The sequence below is a fragment of the Pristis pectinata genome, chromosome 17, assembly GCF_009764475.1.
Source record: "Pristis pectinata isolate sPriPec2 chromosome 17, sPriPec2.1.pri, whole genome shotgun sequence".
NCBI lineage: Eukaryota > Metazoa > Chordata > Chondrichthyes > Rhinopristiformes > Pristidae > Pristis > Pristis pectinata.
Genome location: NC_067421.1, coordinates 40,118,762 through 40,141,653, shown reverse-complemented (window position 1 = coordinate 40,141,653; position 22,892 = coordinate 40,118,762). Strand labels below are relative to the sequence as shown.

The window sequence follows — 22,892 nt, the reverse complement described above, 5'->3', positions numbered from 1 at the left end:
CACCGAGGTAGACTGAAAAACTTGTCTTGCATACCAATCGTACAGGTCAATTCATTACACAGTGCAGTTACATTGAGTTAGTACAGAGTGCATTGATGTAGTACAGGTAAAAACAATAACAGTACAGAGTAAAGTGTCACAGCTACAGAGAAAGTGCAGTGCAATAAGGTGCAAGGTCACAACAAGGTAGATCATGAGGTCAGAGTCCATCTCATCGTATAAGGGGACCATTCAATAGTCTTATAGTGGGGTAGAAGCTGTGCTTAAGTCTGGTGTTATGGGCCGTCAGGCTTTTGTGACAGCAGTACAGTGCAAAGATATAAAGTTACTACAAATTACAAAATAAATAGTGCCAAAAGAAGGAATAATGAGGTTGTGTTTATGAGTTCATGGACTGTTCAGAAATCTGATGGCGGAGGGGAAGAAACTGTTCCTAAATCGTTGAGTATGGGTCTTCAGGCTCCTGTACCTCCTCCCTGATAGTAGTAACAAAAAGAGGCCATGTCCGGTATGGTGAGGGTCCTTAGTGGTGGATGCTGCCTTCTTGAGGCACCGCCTCTTGAAGATGTCCTCAATGGTGGGGAGGGTTGTGCCCGTGATGGAGCTGGCTGAGCCTACAACCCTCTGCAGCCTCTTGCGATCCTGTGCATTGGAGCCTCCACACCAGGCGGTGATGCAACCAGTCAGAATGCTCTCCACCGTACATCTGTAGAAATTTGCAAGAGTCTTTGGTGACATACCAAATCTCCTCAAACTGGTGAGCCTTCTTCGTGATTGCATCAATGTGTTGGGCCCGGGATAGATCCTCTGAGATGTTGACACCCAGGACCTTGAAGCTGCTCACCCTTTCACCGCTGACCCCTCAATGAGGACTGGTGTGTGTTCTCCTGAATTCCCCTTCCTGAAGTCCACAATCAATTCCTTGGTCTCGCTGCTGTTGAGTGCGAGGTTGTCATGGCAACACCACTCAACCAGCTGATCTATCTCGCTCCTGTACGCCTCCTCATCGCCATCTGAGATTCTGCCAACAACAGTGGTGTCATCGGTGAATTTATAGATGGTGTTTGAGCTGCACTTGGCCACACAGTCATGACTCTAGAGAGTCGAGCGGTGGGCTAAGCACACATCCTTGAGGTGCGCCTGTGTTGATTGTCAGCGAGGAGGAGATGTTATTACCCATCCGCACTGGTAAATTTACTTCCAGAAGTATTTGACAAGGTGCCAATGTGAAAGGTTACTGGGGAAAAATAAAGCTTGTGGTGTAGGAGGTAACACATCGTTGTGGATAGAAGTTTGGCTGACTAATAGAAGAAAGAGCGTAGGCATAAATGAATCTTTTTTCTGGCTGGCAAGATGTAACGACTGATGTGCCAAAGATGAGTGCTGGGGCCTCAACTTTTTACAATTTACTTAAATGACTTGGATGAAAGTATTGTACGTTGTGGTTGCTAGACTTGCTGCTGATACAGAGCTAGGTAGGAAAATAAGTCATGAAGAGAACGTAAGGAGGCTGCAAAGTGGGATTAGATAGGTTAAAAGAATGGACAAAGATCTGGCAAATGGAGTATAATGAGGGAAAATGAGAAATTGTCTATTTTGGTAGGAAAAATTAAAAAAGCACAATTAAATGGTGAGAGATTGCAGAACTCTGACGTGCAAAGGGATCTGGGTGTGTTAGTGCACGACTCATAAATAGGGAGTATGAGGTATTGATAATAATTAGGAAACCGAACAGAATGCTAAGGATATTGAATACATAAGTAGTGAGGTATTGCTCCAGTTCTTTAAGGCAGTAGTGATGCCAAGTATGCAGTATTATTGGCAGTACTGGACTCCTTGTATGAAAAAGGGTTTAAATGTATTGGATGCAATTCAGAGAATGTTTACTAGATTAATGCATGGAATTTTGAGGAAAAGTTGGACAGAAAGGCTTGTGAGAGGCGATTTGACTGAACCTGAGGCATCTTGATAGGGTGTATGTGGAGAGGATGTTTCCTCCTGTGGGAGAATCCAGAACTGGGAGCCACTGTTCAAAATAAGGGGTCACCCATGTAAGGAAGAGATGAGGTAATTTTTTTTCTCTGAGAAGGTCATGAGTCTTTGGAACTCTCTGTCACCAAGGGCGGTGAAAGCAGAGTCTTTAAATATTTTTGAAGTAGAGGTAGCTAGATTTTTGACAAGCAAGGGTACCAGGGATAGACAGGAATGTGGAGCTGAGGTTATAATGTTATTGAATGGCAGAGCAGGTGTGAAGGGCCTGTTCCTAATTCATTCAGGATTCTCATTAATGGGGCAATCTTGAAATGGTGTCTTAAAATGGGAATTCACATCTCAAGAAATCTGGAAACCCCACATAGTTTAATTTTGTAGTAAAGATCTGTGAAAAAAACTTTGTGGCTCTCTGTAGAACTCACAGCTGCATTTAATGATCTCCCAGATCGAGTATGAAGGAAGCATGTTCAAACCAGCTTTCAATAACTCATCTTATTTTGCCTCACAGCAGAAAATCCACTTACAGCCATAGATTGGGTTTATTATATATTAATGTGAATATATATGTGCATTTAAATATGTGTTGAGTGAACTAATCTGGAACAGTGTGTACAGTTTTGGTCCCCTTACCTAAAAACATATAGTGACATCAAAAGCGTACAAAAACACGATGATGCTGGAGGAACTCAGCAGGTCAGGTAGCGTCCGTGGAGAAAAGCAGGCGGTCAATGTTTCGGGTCAGGACCCTTCTTCAGGACACAAGAAGGGTCCTGACCCGAAACGCTGACCACCTGCTTTTCTCCACTGATGCTGCCTGGCCTGCTGAGTACCTCCAGCATCATCGTGTCTTTCATCTAGATTCCAGCATCTGCAGTCCTTTGTTTCTCACAGAGGAGAATAACCAGGCTAATTCTTGGGATGAAAGAGTTGTCCTACCAAGACTGATTAAATTGTTTGGGCATGTATTGGGTATATACGTTTCACTAGTGGGAGAGTCTCAAACGAGGAGACATAAATACAAGCTAGGGGGTTGGTCATTTAAAACCGAGCTACATATACATTCCTTCTCACAGAGGGTGATGAATGTCTGGAATTCACTGGCCTGGCTGGTGGTGGAAGCTGGATTATTAGAAGCATTGAAAGTGAAGCTGGATAAATGTTTGATCGATTGAGAATGGAAAAATGGGGTGTGGAAAAATGGCACAGAAGAGGAGTTGAGGCCAACATGGATCTGTCATGATCATATGAAATGGTGGGCAGACTTGTAGGGCCTAATGATCCACTCCTGTTCCCATTTTCTTGTGTTATGTATGTCAGACATGGCTCCCTCAGTTATACCCATATCAGAGTCAGGAGGTTGTGGGTTCAATACACACACCAGAGAACTTGGGCACAATATTTAGGCTGACACTCCAGTTCACTCAACACATACAGTATTTAACTGCACACACATATTATATATACTGATTAATTCATAATAAATCCAATCTAAGGATGTAAGTGGACTTTCTGAGGCAGTGCTGCACTGTCTGAGATGTTAAACTGAGGCTCCATTTGTTCCCTCAGGAGATTCAACAGCAATACTCAGAGAAAAGCAGGGTATATCATTGTAGCCAATATTTATCCCTGATGGCATCTCTTCTCCTTAATCTCTGAAATCTCTCCACAATTCCAGTTGTGTTCTGAAGCTCTGCCATGTTCCTTCAACTGCTGAAGGCCTTGATTCTGAAGTGCCCTCTCTAATCATCTCTGCGTGTTTGCCTCCCTGTCTCATAAAATGTTCTTTAACCCCTCCCCCCCTTTAACTGGACATTTTCTCACTTGTCCTGTGTCCTTGTGCGTGGTGTCTAGTAGTGTTTGATCAATGCCATGCAGCACTGTTGGAAGTTGTGTTATGCTAAAGCTGTTGTGTAAATGCAAGTGTTTGTTGTTGCTACTGGTGTTGCAAACTGAAATGCACAAACTGGATGCAGCAATGTTGTGGACAATGTTACGGCCAAAACACTTCAGGAGTATTTCACTGGATGCAAAGTACACTGGGATGTTCTGAGGTTGTTAACCGAGTCTAGAACAATGCAATAGAACATAGAACAGTACAGCACAGGAACAGGCCCTTTGGCCCACAACATCTGTACCAAACACAATGCCAAATTAAACTAATTCTCTTCTACCTGCACATGATCCATATCCCTCCAGTCCCCACATGTTTAAGTATCTACGTAAAAGCCTCTTAAATGCCGCTATTGCATCTGCTTCCACCATTATCCCTGGCAGCCTGTTCCAGGCACCTATGGGTCTCTGTGTGGAAAAAAAACTTGCCCTGCACATCTCCTTTAAACTTTCCCCCTCTCACCTTAAATGCAATATGGTCAGCAACTTAAAAGGGCAGTTTTGGAGAATAACCATTTGCAAATAATGGGACAATGTTATTCACAGAGACCATGAAGATCATGGCTGCAGTGGAGCAGTTCAACTCTCGGAGATTGCACCATGTTTGATGTACTGGTCTTGAAAACAGAAGATGGTACAGAACTAAGTAAAGGCCTTCAACCCACCATCCATCCACCACATCAGGTATGAATCAATGTTTACTTACACTCCTCAAAGACAAGAACAATCCCTTTTCATTCCCTTGACCAAGTCCATCCAGTGTCACAGAGGACGTCCTGTCGGTGGGCTGATTAAGAATCTACTCTCCCCCTCACCAATACGCTGCCGTTCCCAAACTTGTAGACACCAAGACATTCAGAAGTGAAAGCAGAGGATGGCCCACCTACACAGAAGCCTAAAGGCTTGACCTGCATATATACAACCCCAGAAGTGTGGCATGAGTACACACAACCCCAAAAGTGTGACCTGCCCACACAGAGACACATGCACATATGGAGTTGCAACAGGACCTCAGGGAAGTGCGAGAGAGCTGCTGGAAAACCAGGCAGAGGAGTGAAGCTGGAATCAGGAAATGCTGGGACTATTCAGCAGGTCAGGCAGCAGCTGCAGAGGGAAGGGTAAGGTTAGCAATTAAGGTCATTGGTAAAAGGTCAACAACCTGATGATGTTCACCCACTTTCCTCTCTGGTACTTTGTGTTCTCAGCATTTGCAGTATTTTGTTTTTCGTCTCTATCTGATTTTTTTTGGTTCAATAGTTGCAAGATAAGAACTGCCAACGCTAGGTTTGTGAAATCAGTTACATCAGCAGGCAGTAAGAAAGATAAGATCAATGTTATGAATAATGCGACAAAATCCACTGGAGGCTTTGCTTGTTTTGATTAAGCTAAAGATATTCACAGTGCATGCAAATTAAAGCAACAGCTTTTTGTCCAACAAAGAACACATTGAACTCATTCCCAACACACTAACTAAACTAGACATCTACCCAGCAAATGGTTGCTGGTTACTGCCAAAATCAAGCAAATAGGATGCACAATGATGCAGCAGCTGGTGCCTCACAGCTCCAGTGACCCAGGTTCAATCCTAATTTGTGGCGCTGTCCATGTGGAGTTTGCATGTTCTCCTCTTGTGACCATGTGAGTTTCCCCAAGTGCTCCGGTTTCCTCTCACATCTCAAAGGCGTGTTGGTTGGTAGGTTAACTGGTAACTTTAAATTAACCCTAGTGTAGGTGGGTGGTAGGAGAGTCAGAGGGGAATTGAGGGGCCTTTGAAAGAGCAGAGGTTACATGGGAATAAGTTGAAGCAGGACAGATAGGATTGCTCCGAGAGCTGGCATGGACTTGATGGGTCGAATGACCTCCCATCTCATTAGGAAAACAAGGGGTGAAAAAGGAAAGTGAGTCAAAGCTAAGTTCTGATGTAAAATTTATTAAAAAGCTAGATAATGATTGCCAATCCCTGACAAATATGTGGCCAAGTGCGTGTAAAATATTTTGTTTTCAACAAATGCTTTTCATTTTTGTAAGTTTTGACTGTTCACTTAGACATTCGGAGCCAAACTCAGCCCAAATTCAGTTAACCAGTAAGTTAATCAGTCTGGAATTTCAAAGACCACTCCAGGTCCGCACTTGCATTAAACCCACAGTTAAAAAGAGGAAACCCGCATTGGGAGAGTAACACCTAAGTCTTTGGAAAATTTGAAAGACTTTTAAAGCAGAGACCACAATGACCTTCCTGCCCTGACTTCCTGGCACAGCCTGTGCTTTTCAATTTAATATATTCTTGTCAATTAGATTTTGGAAGCAGTCTAAAATCATTGCTCCAATGGAAGAGGTAAACCAGCCAACAGACATTTTATTTTACTGGGAAACTGGATCATAGAATCACACAGCATAAAAAGAGGCCATTCTGCCCAGCATCACTGTGCTAGCTCTTTGTTAGAGTTATCCAGTTATTGCTGGTTCACAATCACCCTGTTGCCCTGTAAATTTATTTTGGTCCAGTATTTGTTGTAATAACTGAGTTCTCTGCCTCTTGCAGTCTGAGCCTTCTGGTTTTGCATGTTCCATATTTCTTCGTTTCCTCCTTGGGTCATTTAATGCAATCAGTTTTCAGACAAGAATCATTTAATTAGATGGCCCGTTGGAACTTACAGTGCAATTGCACTAGAAGCTCAGTATGACTGTAAAGTGCTTTGAGACTTTTCTGAAAGGTGTGATACGGCGCCATATAAATGCAAAGCGTGTCTTAACAATGCTCCTTGTGAAAGTGTCCTCTCGGTGAACCTGTGTAAATCACTGACATCATTAACGCTCTTTTCAGATGTGTGTAACTAGATGCAAGGCAGTTCTTAAAACAGACAAGCCTGTGCAGTTCAGAGTACTGAATGATGCCCCAAGGCCCTGTTTCTAGGCGGAGAGTCCGTGCTTCAGCCCCGCTGTGTTTTAAATGAACAGACTTATTAACTGATAGATCAATCACATGTCCGATTCAATGGCTACTGTCTGAGCTAACACTGCTCTTTGTTTGACCCCGAGCTGACTTTCTGACCCCATATCCTCTCCAGCATTAGTACCACCTGCTTACATTTCCGTCACATAATCCCTGCTTCAGCCCACCTGCTGCTGAGACCCTGTGCTGCTCTGTGCCTTTCTTGCCTCTCATCTTGAATATTCTCACAGTCTTCTGACTGACCTCCTTCCCTTTGGTCCTCATGAACTTCTCTTCCAGAGCACTGCTGCCTGTACCCTGACTTAAGTCCCTTTCACCCTGGCCCACTGTTGCTTATGGATTCTTACTTTGGCAATGCCTCAACAGGATAGATGCTGGGAGGATCTAGGGGAGTCCAGAGCCTCAGGATAAGAGGTTACCCACTTAAGATGGAGATGAGAAGGAATTTCTTCTCTGAAAATACACAGTAAATGGTAGGGCACTGAGGAGTGCAGAGGAACAAAGGGACCTGAGAGTTCAGATACATAATTCCCTGAAAGTGATGTCACAGGTAGACAGGGTTGTAAAGAAAGCTTTTGGCATCCTGGCATTCATAAATCAAAGTAGTGAGTATAGGAGTTGGGGTGTTATGGTGAGGTTGTATAAGACATTGGTGAGGCCAAATTTGGAGTATTGTGTGCAGTTCTGGTCACCTAACTATAGCAAGGATATCAGTAAGATTGAAAGAGCGCAGAGGAGATTTACTAGTGTTGCTGGGTCTTCAGGAGTTGAGTTACAGGGAAAGATTGAACAGGTTAGGACTTTATTCCTTGGAGCGTAGAAGAACGAGGGGAGATTTGATAGAGGTTTCCAAAATTATGAGGGGTATAGACAGAGTAAATGCGAGTAGGCTCTTTCCACCTAGATTAGGAGAGATAAGTACGAGAGGACATGGCTTTAGGGTGAAAGGGAAAGGTTTAGGGGGAAAATTAGGGGGAACTTCTTCACTCAGGGAGTGGTGGGAGTGTGGAACGGGCTGCCATCTGATGTGGTAAATGTGGGCTCACTCTTAAGTTTTAAGAATAAATTGGATAGATACATGGATGGGAGAGGTCTGGAGGGTTATGGACTGGATGCAGGTCAATGGGACTAGCGGAATAAAGTTTTGGCACAGACTAGAAGGGCCGAATGGCCTGTTTTCTGTGCTGTAGTGTTCTATGGTTCTAAAAATACTCAAGAACAGCTTCTTCCCCACTGCTATCAGACTCTTTCACACACCCGTCTTGGTGGTGCTACCACATTCTCGTACTCTTAACTTTACCTCTCTCAGTTATTCCACTATTGTCACTTCGGGGTTTTTTTTGCACTTACTTCAGATTGCACTGCAATCTTTGCACCATTCTGCTATTTTGTGCTTGACATTGTATTTATTGGTGTATTTATTATCACCATGTATACTGTTTACTCTGTGAGCTTCACATGAACAAGGAATTTCATTGCACCCTGGTGTATACAACAATAAACTCATCCAATCTAATAATGAACCTTTGTAATTTTCAACCCCAGAAAACCATGTGGATTGAGTCACTAAATATATTCCAGCCAGAAATCTTTGGTATAGGGTTGTGGGGATTGGGGGGGAGGGGGTACGTGCAGGAAAATTAAGCTGATGCCAAGATCTCCAGCCATGATCTTCTTGAATGGCAGGAGCAGGTTGGAAGAGGCTCCTGTTCCTACTTCCTATGTCCTTACAACGTCATGGAAACAGGACAACCTTCAAAAGTAAAATGGCTTTCCGTCCTGGGGCACCATCTGTAATCGTGCAGTCAACTTGTAATTCAAGACATTTTGTTGTTGGCGATTGAACCAGAGAGGAGATCAGGAAGGTACTTTATGATGCACCAAGCTAGAATTCACAGCCTCAGAAAACAGAGGAGCAGAATCAATTGTGATTTTAAAAAGAGATTGGATAAATAAATGAGCACTTAAAACACAGAAGTGTAGAAGGCTATGTGGTGAATGCTGGGAAGTATGTTTAGTATAGATAGGTACATGAATGCTGGCATGGATATGATGGGCCGAAGAGCCTGTTTCTGTGCTGTATGTCTTGATTCTAAATTCTGAAAGGTGAAAAGATTGCAAGGTTGGAGAGTAAGTAGGCAGCTCTATAAAGATCTGGCACAGATGTGATGGGCTGAATAGTTTCCTTCTGAGAGGTACAGTTCTACAACTGAGTACTGCAATAGCTTCTTTGAAACATTGCTCTAGCCATTAAAATAGTCAACCCTGCGGAAGTGAGAGTCGCAGGTGTGAGTCTGAGTTGACAGACGTCTGTGTTGTTTGAGCAGCCACCTGTAGGTCAATGCTTAGCTAGCACCTCCCTCTACTGGAGACACAAGAGACTGCAGCGGAATCTGGAGCAAGATTCACAGACACAGAATGCTGGAGGAGCTCAGTGGGTCAGGCAGCATCTATGGAGGGAAATGGAGAGTCGGTGTTTCAGGCTGAGACCCTTCATCCAGTCCAGATGAAGGGTCTTGACCCGAAACATTGACTGTCCACCTCTCTCTGGTGGGTGATTCAAGCCGTGTCTGTTCCAGAAGCCAAAATTCAAAATCCATCACATTGCAGAAATCCAAAGCACTGGTGAGGCTGCAGTGTGCATATGTGTGTGTGTGTGTGTGTGTGTGTGTGTGTGTGTGTGTGTGTGTGTGTGTGTGTCTCTGTGTGTGTATGTCTCTGTGTGTGTATGTCTCTGTGTATGTGTGTCTGTATGTGGGTCTGTGTGTGCACGTCTGTGTGTGTGTGTGTGTGTGCCTGTGTGTGTGCGCCTGTGTGTGCGCGCCTGTGTGTGTGCGCCTGTGTGTGTGCGCCTGTGTGTGCCTGTAATTAACCAGCCTTTGATGATTGGGGAAAAGGGTATTTGATGATAATGGCACAAAACTCTCCTACCAGGCAGCAGTGAACCCCGCTGTCTGATATGTTCTCAGATCTGGACTACCCACAGCAAGCACCTCAAAGCACCGGTGAGGCACACCAATGCTGTCTCTGCAAAATCATCCAAATTCACTGGAATAATGAGCAAACCTGTGTTACTGTCCTCTCCCAAGCCAACATCCACACAGTACTGAGGCCCTAGTTACTCTCAATTAGGCAGGCCATGTCATTTGCTTGGCCCAGACACTCTATATTGAATTCTGTCATGGGAAGATATAACCAGGCAGATAGAAGAAAAGATTTGGGGATGTGTCTGAAGATCTCTTAAAGAAGTGAAACATCTCCACTGACTCCTTGGAATCTCTGATCCATGACTGCTCAAAATGGAGAAGGAGGATTCAGAATGGCACTGAGAACCTCTGGTCCATGTATTGGGACCACAAAGAAGACATGTGTGAGAGACACAAGGAACATAGCTCCACACAAACTAGTTGTGGACACAGCTCAGTCCATCATGAAAACCAGCCTTGCCTCCATGGAGTCTGTCTACACTTCCCGCTGCCTCGGGAAAGCAGCCAACATAATCAAAGACCCCACCCACGCCGGATATTCTCTCCTCCCCCCTTCCATTGGGCAGAAGACTCAAAAGCTTGAAAACACACACCACCAGGCTCAAGTACAGCTTCTATCCCTCTGTCATAAGACTCTTGAATGGACATCTTGTACCATAAAGACAAACTCTTGATCTCACATTCTACCTTGTTGTGGCCCTTGCACCTTATTGTCTACCTGCAGTACACTTTCTCTGTAACTGTAACGCTATATTCTGCATTCTGTTATTGCTTTTCCCTTTGTACTCCCGTGATGTATTTATGTCTTGAAATGATCTGTATGGATGGCATGTGAAACAAAGCTTTTCACTGTACCTCGGTACATGTGACAATAATAAAACAATTACCATCAATCATCTCCTGCTCCATCTGTGAAAAAATCTACAATTGCTGCATTGGCCTCAGAGAGAGAGAGAGAAAGAGAGACAGAGAGACAGAGACAGAGACAGAGACAGAGACAGAGACAGAGACAGAGAGACACCCACTGGAAGACACAAAGATACAAGAGATTCTGCAGATGCTGGAATCTGGAGCAACACACACAAAATGCTGGAGGAATTCAGCAGGTCAGGCAGCATCTATGGAGGCATAATTGTCCTGATCAAGGGTCTCCACCTGAAATGTCAACTGTTTATTTCCCTCCATAGATGCTGCCTGACCTGCTGAGTTCCTCCAGCGTTTTGCGTGTGTTGTCTCACTGGAAGAAATACCTGATCCATGGCTCTGTCCTTGATGTCAGTGCCCTTGATTCACCATCCCACAGCAAACCTTCTAGTCCAGCCTTGGCACTAATTGACCAGAAGTCAACAAGGCCACAAAGTAACTGAAGAACAACAGGGCCTTGGGAGAGGTGGATATGCCCGCTGAAGTTCTAAAAGTTGGTGGAGAGGAACTTCAGACAAATCCATAACCTCATCACCCACATCTGGGAAAAGGAGGGCTTGCCATTGATCTCTGAGATGCCACAATTGTGACCACATTAAAGAAAGGAGACAAAATCCACCTGTGGTAACTACAGAGAGGTTTCCCTGTTGTATGCCAGAGTTCCCCTCAGCTGCCTCCTCCCAGAAGCTGAAGGGCTGCTCCCTGAATTGTAGTGTGGATTCTGCCTATCCAGAGGCACACTGGACACCGTGTATTTTCATGTACAGTAACTCCAAGAGAAACACAGAGCAGCCCACCCACTCTACATGGCCCTTTTTTTTTAACCTCACAGAATCCTTCTCAAATTTGGCTGCCCACAGAAATTTGTCTCCACCTTACATCATCTTCATGATGCCATGTAAACTGTGACTTAACCAATGGGTCCACAACAGACCCAATCTCAACAAAGGCTCGTATCAGGAAGGCCATGTCACCAGCCCAACACTTACCTCAGTCTGTCTTGCTGCAATGCTGACCTCAGTTCAAATGAGCTTCATACTTAAGAAGCTGATCTACAGAACAAATGGGGAAACTGTTCAACCTATGCGTCTCTACTCCAGAACAAACATCACCTGAACTTAAGTCATCGAGTGGCAATATGCAGATGACATCTGTGTACGCACATGTTTGAAAGCCAAGCTCCTTGTCATTAGTTCGATCGTTCAAGAAAGTGAAGGAATAGGGCTTACACTAATGCTATACTAAACAAAGGTCCTCTCTTTATATAAAAAAAACTATCAAAAAATCTATCAACTTGAACTCCCCACATCCACCCCATTCCCCGCCTCACCACCAATGCTAAAGAACATTGCCCTCTGATAAGAAACGGTCCACGACGAGGCCCTGGATAATGTGGATGACTTCCCATATCTCAGGATCCATGTCTTAGTAAACACATTAGTGATGAATAACGTGCAGCTGTACAGCCATTGGCCATCTGAGGAAAAGAGTGTATGAAGATCAAGACTAGAAACTTGTGCAAAACACATGGTTTACTGTGATCCTTGTCCCCCTGGGAGCCTCTACAGATCACTGGAGAGATACCACCAACACGATCCCTAAATCCATTGATGAGATAAATGAACCAACATCAGTCCTTGCCTCGGCCAACTTTCCCAGTACTGAAGTCCTAATTATCTCAGTCAGCTCCTTTTGGTAGGCCATATTATTTGCATGCCAAACAGCAGACTACAGATAGATACTCTGAATTCTGTCATGGGAAGAGAGTTCCAGGAGAACAGAGAAGATAGTTTTCCAATGTTCTCAAAGGCTCCTTGATAGAGTGTAACATCCTAATTGACTTTTGGGAATCTGACCCATGACCATTCAAGTGCAGAAGGAACATTTAGGATTGCAAAGAGAGTACATTTTTTGGGAGCACAGGAAGCCTAGTGTAATCCAGAAGGATAGCTCCATCTCCCAGACTACCCACCTGACTCAAGCACCTCCTGCTTCATTTGTGGCAGAGTCTGTGGGTCCATCATTGGCCTCATTGGCCACTCAGAACCTGCTGAACTGGAGCAGATGCAAGTTATCTTCAACCCCGTGGAAATGCCCAAGAAGAAGAAGTATCTATTTGAGTATGTTTGTTTCCTTTCTTTGGTGTGTATCTCTCAATGTGCCAGTGCGTGTGTGTATAGATCTATAACATATATACACATAGATGTACTGCTGGCTTCAGGGTTGTCCGGTTTGTCCACCGTATGATTCTGTGGAAACTCTCCTGCTATTCACACTCTCGGCCCTTCAGGAGTCATTTAAGGACCCACATAAGCGATAATTCAGACACCTAGCAGTCTCCCTGAGCTGGATCAGTAGCCCTGATATTTATCAGGAAGGAGGGGGCACATAATAGTGGAGGAAGGTGGGATGGAATTCCCCACTCTAGTGGGTCAGATGTCAGTCAAGAGGGAGGGAGGGAGAGGGGCCAGAGGGTTTGATTGCCGCACTGTTGATGGGTAAGGGAGAGGATGCGGCCTCAGTAATGAAAGTCCCACGTCCCTGATGGGCAGAGACCTCCAGGGGTTTACCTGCTGATGATAGCAATGGTGAAATATTTGCAGATCAGGATAGTAAGTGAGCCATCCCATCATATCCAACCCCCCTACTCATTCCACAGACTGGTTTAACACTTCTCCCTCAATTGATGGTTATTGATGGATGTCAGCTGTACACCACAAAGAGAGGCCAATGTGAAGAGCAAAGATGCTTCAACAGGAAACCAGATGAGGAAGAGAGGAACAGGTGACAGTGATGGGGTGAAATGGAGGGAGATGGAAAGAAGCCAGTGTGGACTACTAACACCAGTTTGGAACTGTTGGGCTGAATGGCCTCTTCCTGTACTGTTAGTTCTATATATCAGCCTACATCCTTTTTAACAGAATTGATGCAGTTTGAAGCAGAGAACTTTCCATTTTCGCTGCCCACCACTGAGGTAGGGACTCTTTGCCTTTTAGTTCTTAGTTTTTAAAGTTTGTGTTGTCCCTTCCCTGAACAGTTGTAACAATCTGTTTCTATTCCCAACTGATCTGTGACAACTGGCTCAGAAGTCAACGCTGTGATGTGAAATCAGCACAGTGCCTGGTGCAGTGGGAGATCAAAGTTGTAGCTGTTACTCTATGCATAATTTTCAGGAAAGTGCCTGACAACATTTACATTTTTGAAAGATTGATTCAAGTTTAAACATGAATAACATTTTCATTTGTGTTTAATGTTGGAATTCTTATCAGGAGAGCATTCTAGCCACTTCTTGAATAATGTTACAGAAACAGATTGTCTGCTCATTCATCTCATTGCTCTCTGTGGGATCTTGCTGGGCATGTTAGTTTTCATTTTTGCCTATAGTACAACTGTGTCCCCTAGTCCAGTCCCTTCCCACTTACATCTGTCACACTTTGGATGCCCTCTGCCATTTTAACAGTTTCCAATTACCTGTTCTCAACTGGTTCATCTTCACCATAGATTTTCAATCCCTCTACACCTCCATCCCATATCAGGAGGGTCTGAAAGCCCTCCACTTCTTCCTTGAACAGAGAATCAATCAGTTGCCCTCCACCGAAACACTCATTTGCCTGTCTGAACTGGTCTCCCATTGAACAACTTCTCCTTCAACTCCACTCACTTTCTCCGGATCAGAGGTATAACTACGAGCACTTGCGTGGGCCCAGGCTTACGTGGAACACTCTATGCTTGAGTCCTACTTTGGCCCACTCCGTCAATTCTTTTTCTGGTATGTTGACAACTGCATTGTTGCTGCTTCCTGCACTCACACGGAACATGAAAACTTGATCACTTTGGCTATCAGCCCTCACCTTCATGTAGTCCATCCCTGACTCTTCCCTTTCTTTTCTGGATCTCTCCATCACCACAAACACTGATTACATGTCTGCAGACTCCCACAGCTCTCTTGACTGTACTTCCTCCAAGTACACCATTCCGTTTTCCCAGTTCCTCCATCTCTGTCACATTTGCTCCGACGGTGCCGCATTTTGCACGGATGCATCTGAAAGACTTTCCTTCTTCTCAAACTGTGGCTTCTTCTCTCCCATAATGGACAGAGCTCTTTACTAGATCTCACCTGTTTCCCTGCATCTCTCCTCTCACCCTCTCTCCTCCTGGACAGAGCAAGAACAGAGTTCCCCTGGTCCTTACCTTCCACACCAGCAACCTCTGCATTCAATGGATCATTCTTTGCAACTTCCACCAGCTCCAACAATAGTCCACCAGACACGTCCCCCCTCCTCCCCTTTCAGCATTCAAAGGCATCACTTCCTTAGTGACTCCCTGGTTCACTTTTCCGACCTCCCCCCCCCCCCCCCACCACTCCCTGTCTATGGTATTTTCCCATGAAACCAGAGGATTCGCAACACCTGCCCTTTCACCTCCCTCCTTCCCACTACCAAGGGACCCAAACTGTTTGTCCGGGTGAAGCAGTGACTCACTTGCAGCTGTTCACAATCTGGTGTCCTCTGCTTTGGAGAAAGCAAACAGATCATTTTGTGGAGCACCTGTGTTCATTCTTCAGGAGTGAACCTGAGCTTCTGGTCACCTTCCATTGTAATTCACCATCCCACTCCCGTTCAGACCTTTCTGTCTGTACCCTCCTGCATGGTTACAATGACGTCTAACACAAGCTGGAGGAAAAACACCTTACCTTACGCCCAGATGTCTTCCTAACTCAATATTGAATTTTCCAACTGTAGGTAACTTGACCTTTCCTTCTTCCTGCAGCATCAGAACTATCCACTTCTTATTGTCATTACTTTGGCTCAGTTTTACTTAATCTATTCATATAGTCTGACATATCCCACAACCTCGCCACTTACAACGCATTATAGAGACAAAGAAACCTAATATGTTTGTAACTGCCTCACTAAGCCGTTTGGATTCATCCTATCAGAGATATTCCCTTTGTTCTTCTCCACCTTCTCTGCTACTGAAAACTAAATAGTTTTTCTCTCTTTCCAAGTTCTGACAAAAGGTCTCAAATCTGAAACATTAACTGCAGCAACACACACAAAAAATGCTGGAGGAACTCGGCAGGTCAGGCAGCATATATGGAGGGAAATGAATATTGACATCACCTGCCAACTCATGCTCCTCCTCCTCCCCCCACCTTTTTATACTGGCTTCTACTCTCTTTCTTTCTAGTCCTGATGAAGGGTCTCGGCCTGAAACATTAACTGTTTATTTCCCTCCATAGATGCTGCCTGACCTGATGAGTTCCTCCAGCATTTTTTGTGTGTGTCACTCCAGATTTCCAGCATTTGCAGTCTCTCTCACGTCTCTGAAACATTAACTGCTTCTCTTTCCACAGTTGCTGCCTGGCCCACTGAATGTTTCTGATGATGACGGGCAGGCACGGTAGTGTAGCGGTTAGAGTAACGCTTTACAGTGCCGGCGACCCAGGTTCAATTCCGGCCACTGTCTGTAAGGAGTTTGTACATTCTCCTCGTGTCTGTGTGGGTTTCCTCCGGGTGCTCCGGTTTCCTCCCACATTCCAAAGACGTACGGGTTAGGAAGTTGTGGACATGCTAAGTTGGTGCCGGAAGTGTGACAACACTTGCGGGCTGCCCCCACAACACTCTACGCAAAAGATGCATTTCACTGTGCGTTTCGATGTACATGTGACTAATAAAGATATCTTATCTTTTCTGTTTTTATTTCAGATTTCCAGCATCAGCAGTTTTTTTATTTTCAAAAAACATTTCACCGCTTCTAAAATGTTGTGCAGAGAATTAAAAGGGATTTAAAATGCACAATAGAAATGCAAATTATATCTACTCTCTTTCAAATGGAGCCTGTTCCTCTCCACTCCTGTAAATCTTCTTGCCATATACCTGTCTAGGTTGATCTGTGGTTCATTAAGTAATAACTAGTGACTGTGTTGCTTGAAAAGAAGTAAACAGGTCTCTTTAGAATCATTACTCCATGCTGACACTTCATGTGGGAGATTAGAATAGAGTCAATTCCCTGCTGTCTGGTAATTTGATTCCTGAGTCAGGTGGAAATACAGTTCTAGCTGCTCATTATTAGAGGCTGGAGCTGTGAACTTCTTACTGAGGTCTACAGTTCACCACATCCACCTCTACATAACTGCAAGACAACGTCCTGATGAGCAGTGTGATCTTGCACTTAAGTTGCCAGTTCCGCATGGATCTAACCCTGGAGGTTTTACCATATGACCTTCTGCTCTTTCCCTACAGTATATGGCTCACTTCATCTTCCGATGACAACTTTTTATACAACTATATACAAACATACCACACTGCTCTATGGTTGTAAACTCTTTTCAGTCATACCCAATCACTACAGATTTAGTCTGATGATTGGCTTCCTTTGTTATCTGACCTTCTTAATTGTATGCTTCATACTTCTCGTATTTCCTTACAACATTGGAGGTTATTTCGGCCTATAGAGTCTATGCCAGCTCACAGTGCAGTTCCATTCTCCACTGAATTTTCCCTGTAACCTATCCTCTAGATTCTACCACTCACTTGCACATTAGGGACAATTTTACAGTGGCCAATTAATCTACCAACTTGCACCTTTTTGGAATATGGGAGCAAACTGGAGCACCCAGGGGAAACCCACATGGTCACTGTTATGAACCAGCAACAAAAGAAACACACTGAGTCATGACTCAGTGTTAAAAACTACTTTATTAATAGCTACTTATGATAAAAAGAAAAATAAAAGTAAAAATGTTAGAATGTTAGAAGTAAAAATGTTAAACCCTAAACATTAACCCCAAAACTAAACTTGTAGTGTGTGTGGCAAATTCCCAAACTCCAAGTCCAGGAATGGTTCTTAAAGTTTCAGTCAGCAAGCCATAAGGTGAAACGTGAGCAAAGGCTTCTTCACAACCACCGTTGTCTGAAGATAAGACGTAGATGTAGAAAGAAAATAGAGAGTAATTACGAAATCCAAATGTTCCACAATGGAACCCAAACGACACCTCGGTGTTTACTCCACCGCATCTTCCTCACCCCGAAAGGCTCTCGAATCGTGGCCGTCCACACAAATACCTGTTTCTTTCTACAGGTCAACAACGAAGTGAACTCCACTGCTTTGTTCCAAGGTATCTGCAACCCTGAAAAGCATCCAAGACGTGGCCGTTCACACAAATACCTGTTTCCCTGTACAGGGTAGTGACAAAGTGGACTCCACCGGATTACTCCAAAATCCATACGTGGATTGTAGTAACAGACACAGTTGTTGTTTCTCATCCATCGATAGAGAAACTAGCAGGCTGGTCTCTCTCTCTCTCTCTTCTCAGTCTCTCCAACTGACTGCTCCAAATACGTCATTACGTCCTTTTATCTTCTGTTGACGTAAGCACGCCACACACACACACACACCACTATGCTCCATCTTAAAGGGACATTCACCATTAGTAACCTAGTCCGTAACAGTCACAGAGAAAATGTGCAAACTCCACACAGATAGCACTGGAATGAACCCAGGTTACTGGAATTGAGGCAGCAGCCCTCCTGTACTGTTATCTCACACTTACAGCTTTGATCTCTCTTTCTCACTGTCTCTCTCTGTTTGTTTGTCTCTCTGTCCCTCTGTCTGTCTCTCTCCCTCTCCCCTTTGCCCTCACTCATCTCCTTCTATTTCTGCATCTACCAGAGAGGTCAACTACAGTAAGCAAGATTTCACCACCCTTTTTCAGCCAACAACACCGCTATTTGCATCATTCAGTCTCTCTCTTGATCTCCTGATATGTATTTTCTTTTCCCACAGTCGCTGCCTGTCCTGCTGAGTGTTTCCAGCATTTTCTGTCTTTATTTCAGATTTCCAGAATTTTTCAAAAGAGGATTTCACTATTTCTAAAGTGTGGTGCAATGTCCAAAAAATTATTTAAAAAAGCACAATAGAAATGCAAATTATTTCTATTGTGTTGCAAACACTCAGCAAGTCAGGGAGCATCTGTGGGAAGAGAAATAGAGTGAACATTTCAGGTTGAAGACCCTTCAGTCAGTTTCATTTTCTCTTCATGGACATTCCTTTCTTCTGTCCACCCTTTCACCTCCTCTGCTTGTTTTCTAGCTTTTCCTGGTTCTAACGAAAGGTCTTCAACCTGAAATTTTAAATGTTTTTCTCTCCACAGATTGACCTAACCAGCTGAGTAGTTCTCTTCTTATTTCAGATTTCAAGCATCTGCAGTTTTAAATTTTTTTTTGACTGAGGTTAGTCTGACTGTAGTTACTGGGTTTCCCTCTACACCTGTTTTTGAACAAGGCTGTAACTTATGCAATTTTCCAGAGACCAAGTATTGTTCCTAATGATTGGAGTATTAAAGTCGGGGACTCTACAGTTTCCTTCCCTCAACAGCTGAGGATATATCCCATCTGGACCAGGAAATTTACCCACTTTAAGCGCATTTAGCCTTTCTTTATCAGTTTTTAGCCCATCCTGAATCTCAACTACATCTTCCTTTGTTGAAACTCCAGCAGCATCTTCCTGCTTGGTGAAGACGATGGCAAGTATTTAGTACCTCAGGCCCTCTGTATCCAGGAGTAGGTTTCTATTTTCTTCTCTCATTGGCCCCATCTCTTCCCTTCCATCCCCTTCCTTGCTCAAATGCCAATAGAGGTGGCAATATTTATTTCTTGATCAACATCACAAAAATAGATGATCTGGCCATTGTCACATCGCTGTTTGTGCAACTTGCTGTGCACTATTTACTTGCCACCTTTCCTACTTTAAGTGGTGACTGTCCTTTGAAGGTCCTTAATGGTCCTACAGAAATGTAATTTTTCCCCCTGGAAATTCAATTCAGTGGCATATGGAAAAGTTAAATCTGGTTAATTACTACATTTAGAATTAAGCTAAGATCAATAGTTATCATGAAGTTAGCCAACATCTAGTTCAGTAACATGGTTTTTCAAAGGAAATCTGCCTTCCTTATTCACTTTGCATTGTCTGTGCTCATTCAGAAACCTTCCACGCAATAGTCGATACCTCAGCAATCTTTGCAGTGACAGCATAGTCTTTGATGCCCGGCCAGGTCTAATTTGCATATGGCTGTGGCTCAGAAGTCCGAGAGTTAGGGCAAAGTCCCCAGTGCCCGGCAATTTCCATAACTCATGGAGACTGCTGGGTAGTGTTGCAATGTTTCCAAGTAACTTGTGGGTGGATGCACACCCACAGTTTATGAAGTTAACTTTGTAACTACACTCCAGTGGCCTGCCAGGTTGTGCAAGGTGACTCACCACCACTTTCTCAAAGGGGCAATGGGGAAATAGTAAGTGACATATTGGATTTGTCAGGAAAACCCACGTCGAAGAAATGGATCAAATTCACTCGTGAAGTCGGCTGCAGCCTGGAATTCCGGGAGGGGTCAATGGGGGCGGTAGAGAGCCAGGGAAAAGGCGGCGTGTCACGTGATCGGAGGGCTCCGGAGGTTGATTGACGTAGCACTAGACCAGACAGTGGACGCGTCGCCTGTCCACATGGCCAATGGCAGCGCGGTGGAGGCGGGTCCTCGGTGGTAGGGGAGGGCAGGGGTAGGTCTGGCCCGGGCCGCCCCGCCCTGTCAGCTGTTGGCTCCGGGAGGAGGGGGGGAAGGGATCGGGATCCTGAGGGCGAAATGTTGTGACCCCTGCGGGTCGGCGCCGGTTGATCGAGCGGAGGAGCCCGGTGTGGCGGCTCCCCCCCCCCCCCGCTGGGTTCCGGAGCGATCGATGAGGGGCGCCTAGGCCCGAGGCCGCCATGCAGCCGCTGCACAGCCAGGCCTGGGGCCGCCTCAGCCGCATCGACCGAGACAGCGAGAGCCACATCCTGCTGGTGAACAGCGAGTGGACCATCGGCAGGAGGAAGGGTGAGTGGGTCTCGGGGGAAAGGTCCTGGGCCGGACCCGGCGCAGGCCGCAGCGCCGGGGGAGGGTGGATGGGGAGGGGCAGTGATGTGGGGCTGGCGTTGTGTTGGGCGGCAGCTGGGGGAGGGGTGGGGGGTGGGGAGTGGGGAGGGGTGGGGGGAGGGGTGGCGGGTGGTTGTGGAGGGGAAGGGGTTGTGGTAGGGAGGGGAGAGTTGGGGGAGGGGTGGGGTGGGAGGGGAGAGTTGGGGGGAGGGGTGGGAGGGGGTGGGGGGGCGTGGGAGGGAGTGTGGGGGAGGGGGTGGGGGGGCGTGGGAGGGAGTGTGGGGGAGGGGGTGGAGGGGCGTGGGAGGGAGTGTGGGGGAGGGGGTGGAGGGGTGGGCGGTGTGGGAGGGGAGGGAGTGGGGGGCGGGCTGTGTGGGTGGGGGGGCGGGGGCGTGGGAGAGGAGGTGGGTGTGGGGGGTAGGAGAGGAGGGAGGGGTAGGGGAGGGTGTGGGAGGGGTGGGGGGATTGTAGGTGAGGGGAGAGGAGAGGGGGTGGGGATTTCATAGGTTGGGGAGAGGGGATTGTTAGCTGTGGGATAATTAGTGGGTTGGGGTCAAGAGTTGGGGAGAGCTGCTGATTGGGATCGTGAGGTGGGAGGGTCATTTTTTGGGGGGGTGTTAGTGGTAAGGAGAACTGGCATCGAAGGTGGTGGGGAGTTGATTAGGAAAGTTTACGGAGGTGCCCTTTGGAGGAGGAATCACTCTAGGGGTTGGCTGAGCATGGTGGAGGGAGGGGTGGAGGAGCAGTGTTAGTGGGGGAAAACTGCAGATGCTGGAATAGAAACAAATGCTTGGAGAACCCAGCCAGTCGAGCAGCATGTGTGGAGAGAGAAACCCGTTAATGTTTTGTGTCGATGGCCCTTCAAAACTGAGCAGTATGGTTGGTATGGCTGGCCTTTGGTATGTGGGGCTAGGGTTAGGGTGGTGTTGGTAAACAGCTTCTTCTCCCTTTGGACTGGAAAAGGCTGAATTTAGGTTTGTTCACTCCTGGCTAAGGTGTAGTTTGTTTATTGCAAACTATTAATTGATAAGTTCTCAAAAGAAAAAAGCATCCTCAGTATTTGCAGGGATTCTTTTTTTCTTTTTTGCTGTTTTCAGTTAAATGTTACTTTGCAGTTCAGTAACAGAATCATTAGAGCATGGAGGAAGGCCATTCAGACTGTTGAGTTTGCACTGACTCTGTACAGTGAGTCCCACTCCCCTCCCCTTATCCTGTTCTCTTTTGACTACTACAATTGAATCTGTCAGCAGTGCCACCTCTGGTGTTGCATTCCATTCCCTAACTACTTGGTGTGTAAACAAATAAATATATACACTTCCTCAGTTGTTCACTTTTTGCTGCTTGGGAGGAAAGAAGTAAATTGATTTTTCCAGACTGCCAGTGTATTTCCATTTTTCTTTTCGTTGCCTCTTAAATTGTCAGGGGTAGCTTATTAAATAATTCCCTCTCCTGAGTCAGAGGATTTTGGTGTGAATCCCATTTGAGATTCAAGCACACAATCTAGGTTGACACTCCTGAAGTAGTGCTAAGTGGGGAATGTCATCATCCAGGTGAGATGTTGCACAAATGACCTGTTCTCCCAGATGGATATAAAAGACTCCATGGCACCTTTACAATTAAGAACAGTGGAGTTACCCCGTGCCCTTAAGCCAATACCTTAAAAAAAAGTTTAGTTCATTACGAAATATCAGAAGCTTGTGGCATACAAAATGGCTGCTATAATTCCCACATTACAACTGTGACAGTACTTAAAAAGTATTTCACTGGCTGTAAAGCACTTTGGAGCATCTTGAGGCTGTGAAATGCACTATAGAAAGACATTCTTAAATTATATTGCTTATTTGCTGGTAGGATCTTTTGGCTTCTTGTAACTCTGTTGTAACCTTGTCAGAGAGTTTTGCAGTTATACACAATGAATATTATGGCCTATTCAACTTTTGGGACATGGAGTACCAGATCTGAACCTGATTCTTTGAAGAAAGACCAGTTGGTACAGTAGAGTGGTTGTTAATAACTGGCAGCTAGAATTCTAGTTAATTGATCCAGAGGGTTAAATTTGAATTTAACTAGCAGCTGGTGAATTTAAATACCACAATTTTTTTTTAATTATGGGATGTGAAACTGCTGGATTGTTACTAATGTCCTTCAGGGAAGTAAATATGTCATCCTTAACTAGTGTTACTCCAGACTCTTTGACATGGCTGATTCTTAACTAATCAATCAATAAAGTAGAAAATAG

At 45.1% G+C, this 22,892-nt stretch overlaps 1 protein-coding gene across 2 annotated transcripts in view; it reads left to right on the top strand.

Annotated features, from left to right (window-relative positions):
• Positions 1 to 20,248: 20,248 nt before the first annotated feature.
• chfr (checkpoint with forkhead and ring finger domains, E3 ubiquitin protein ligase) overlaps positions 20,249 to 22,892 on the top strand; it is a 37,801-nt gene continuing 35,157 nt past the window's right edge. The window contains exon 1 of one of the 2 annotated variants that reach the window (XM_052032549.1): positions 20,249 to 20,614. In XM_052032549.1, the coding sequence (XP_051888509.1) occupies positions 20,506 to 20,614 (109 nt within the window). In that variant the 5' untranslated portion in view covers positions 20,249 to 20,505. The remainder of the gene's footprint in view (positions 20,615 to 22,892) is intronic. The other variant, XM_052032550.1, reaches the window with a different exon arrangement.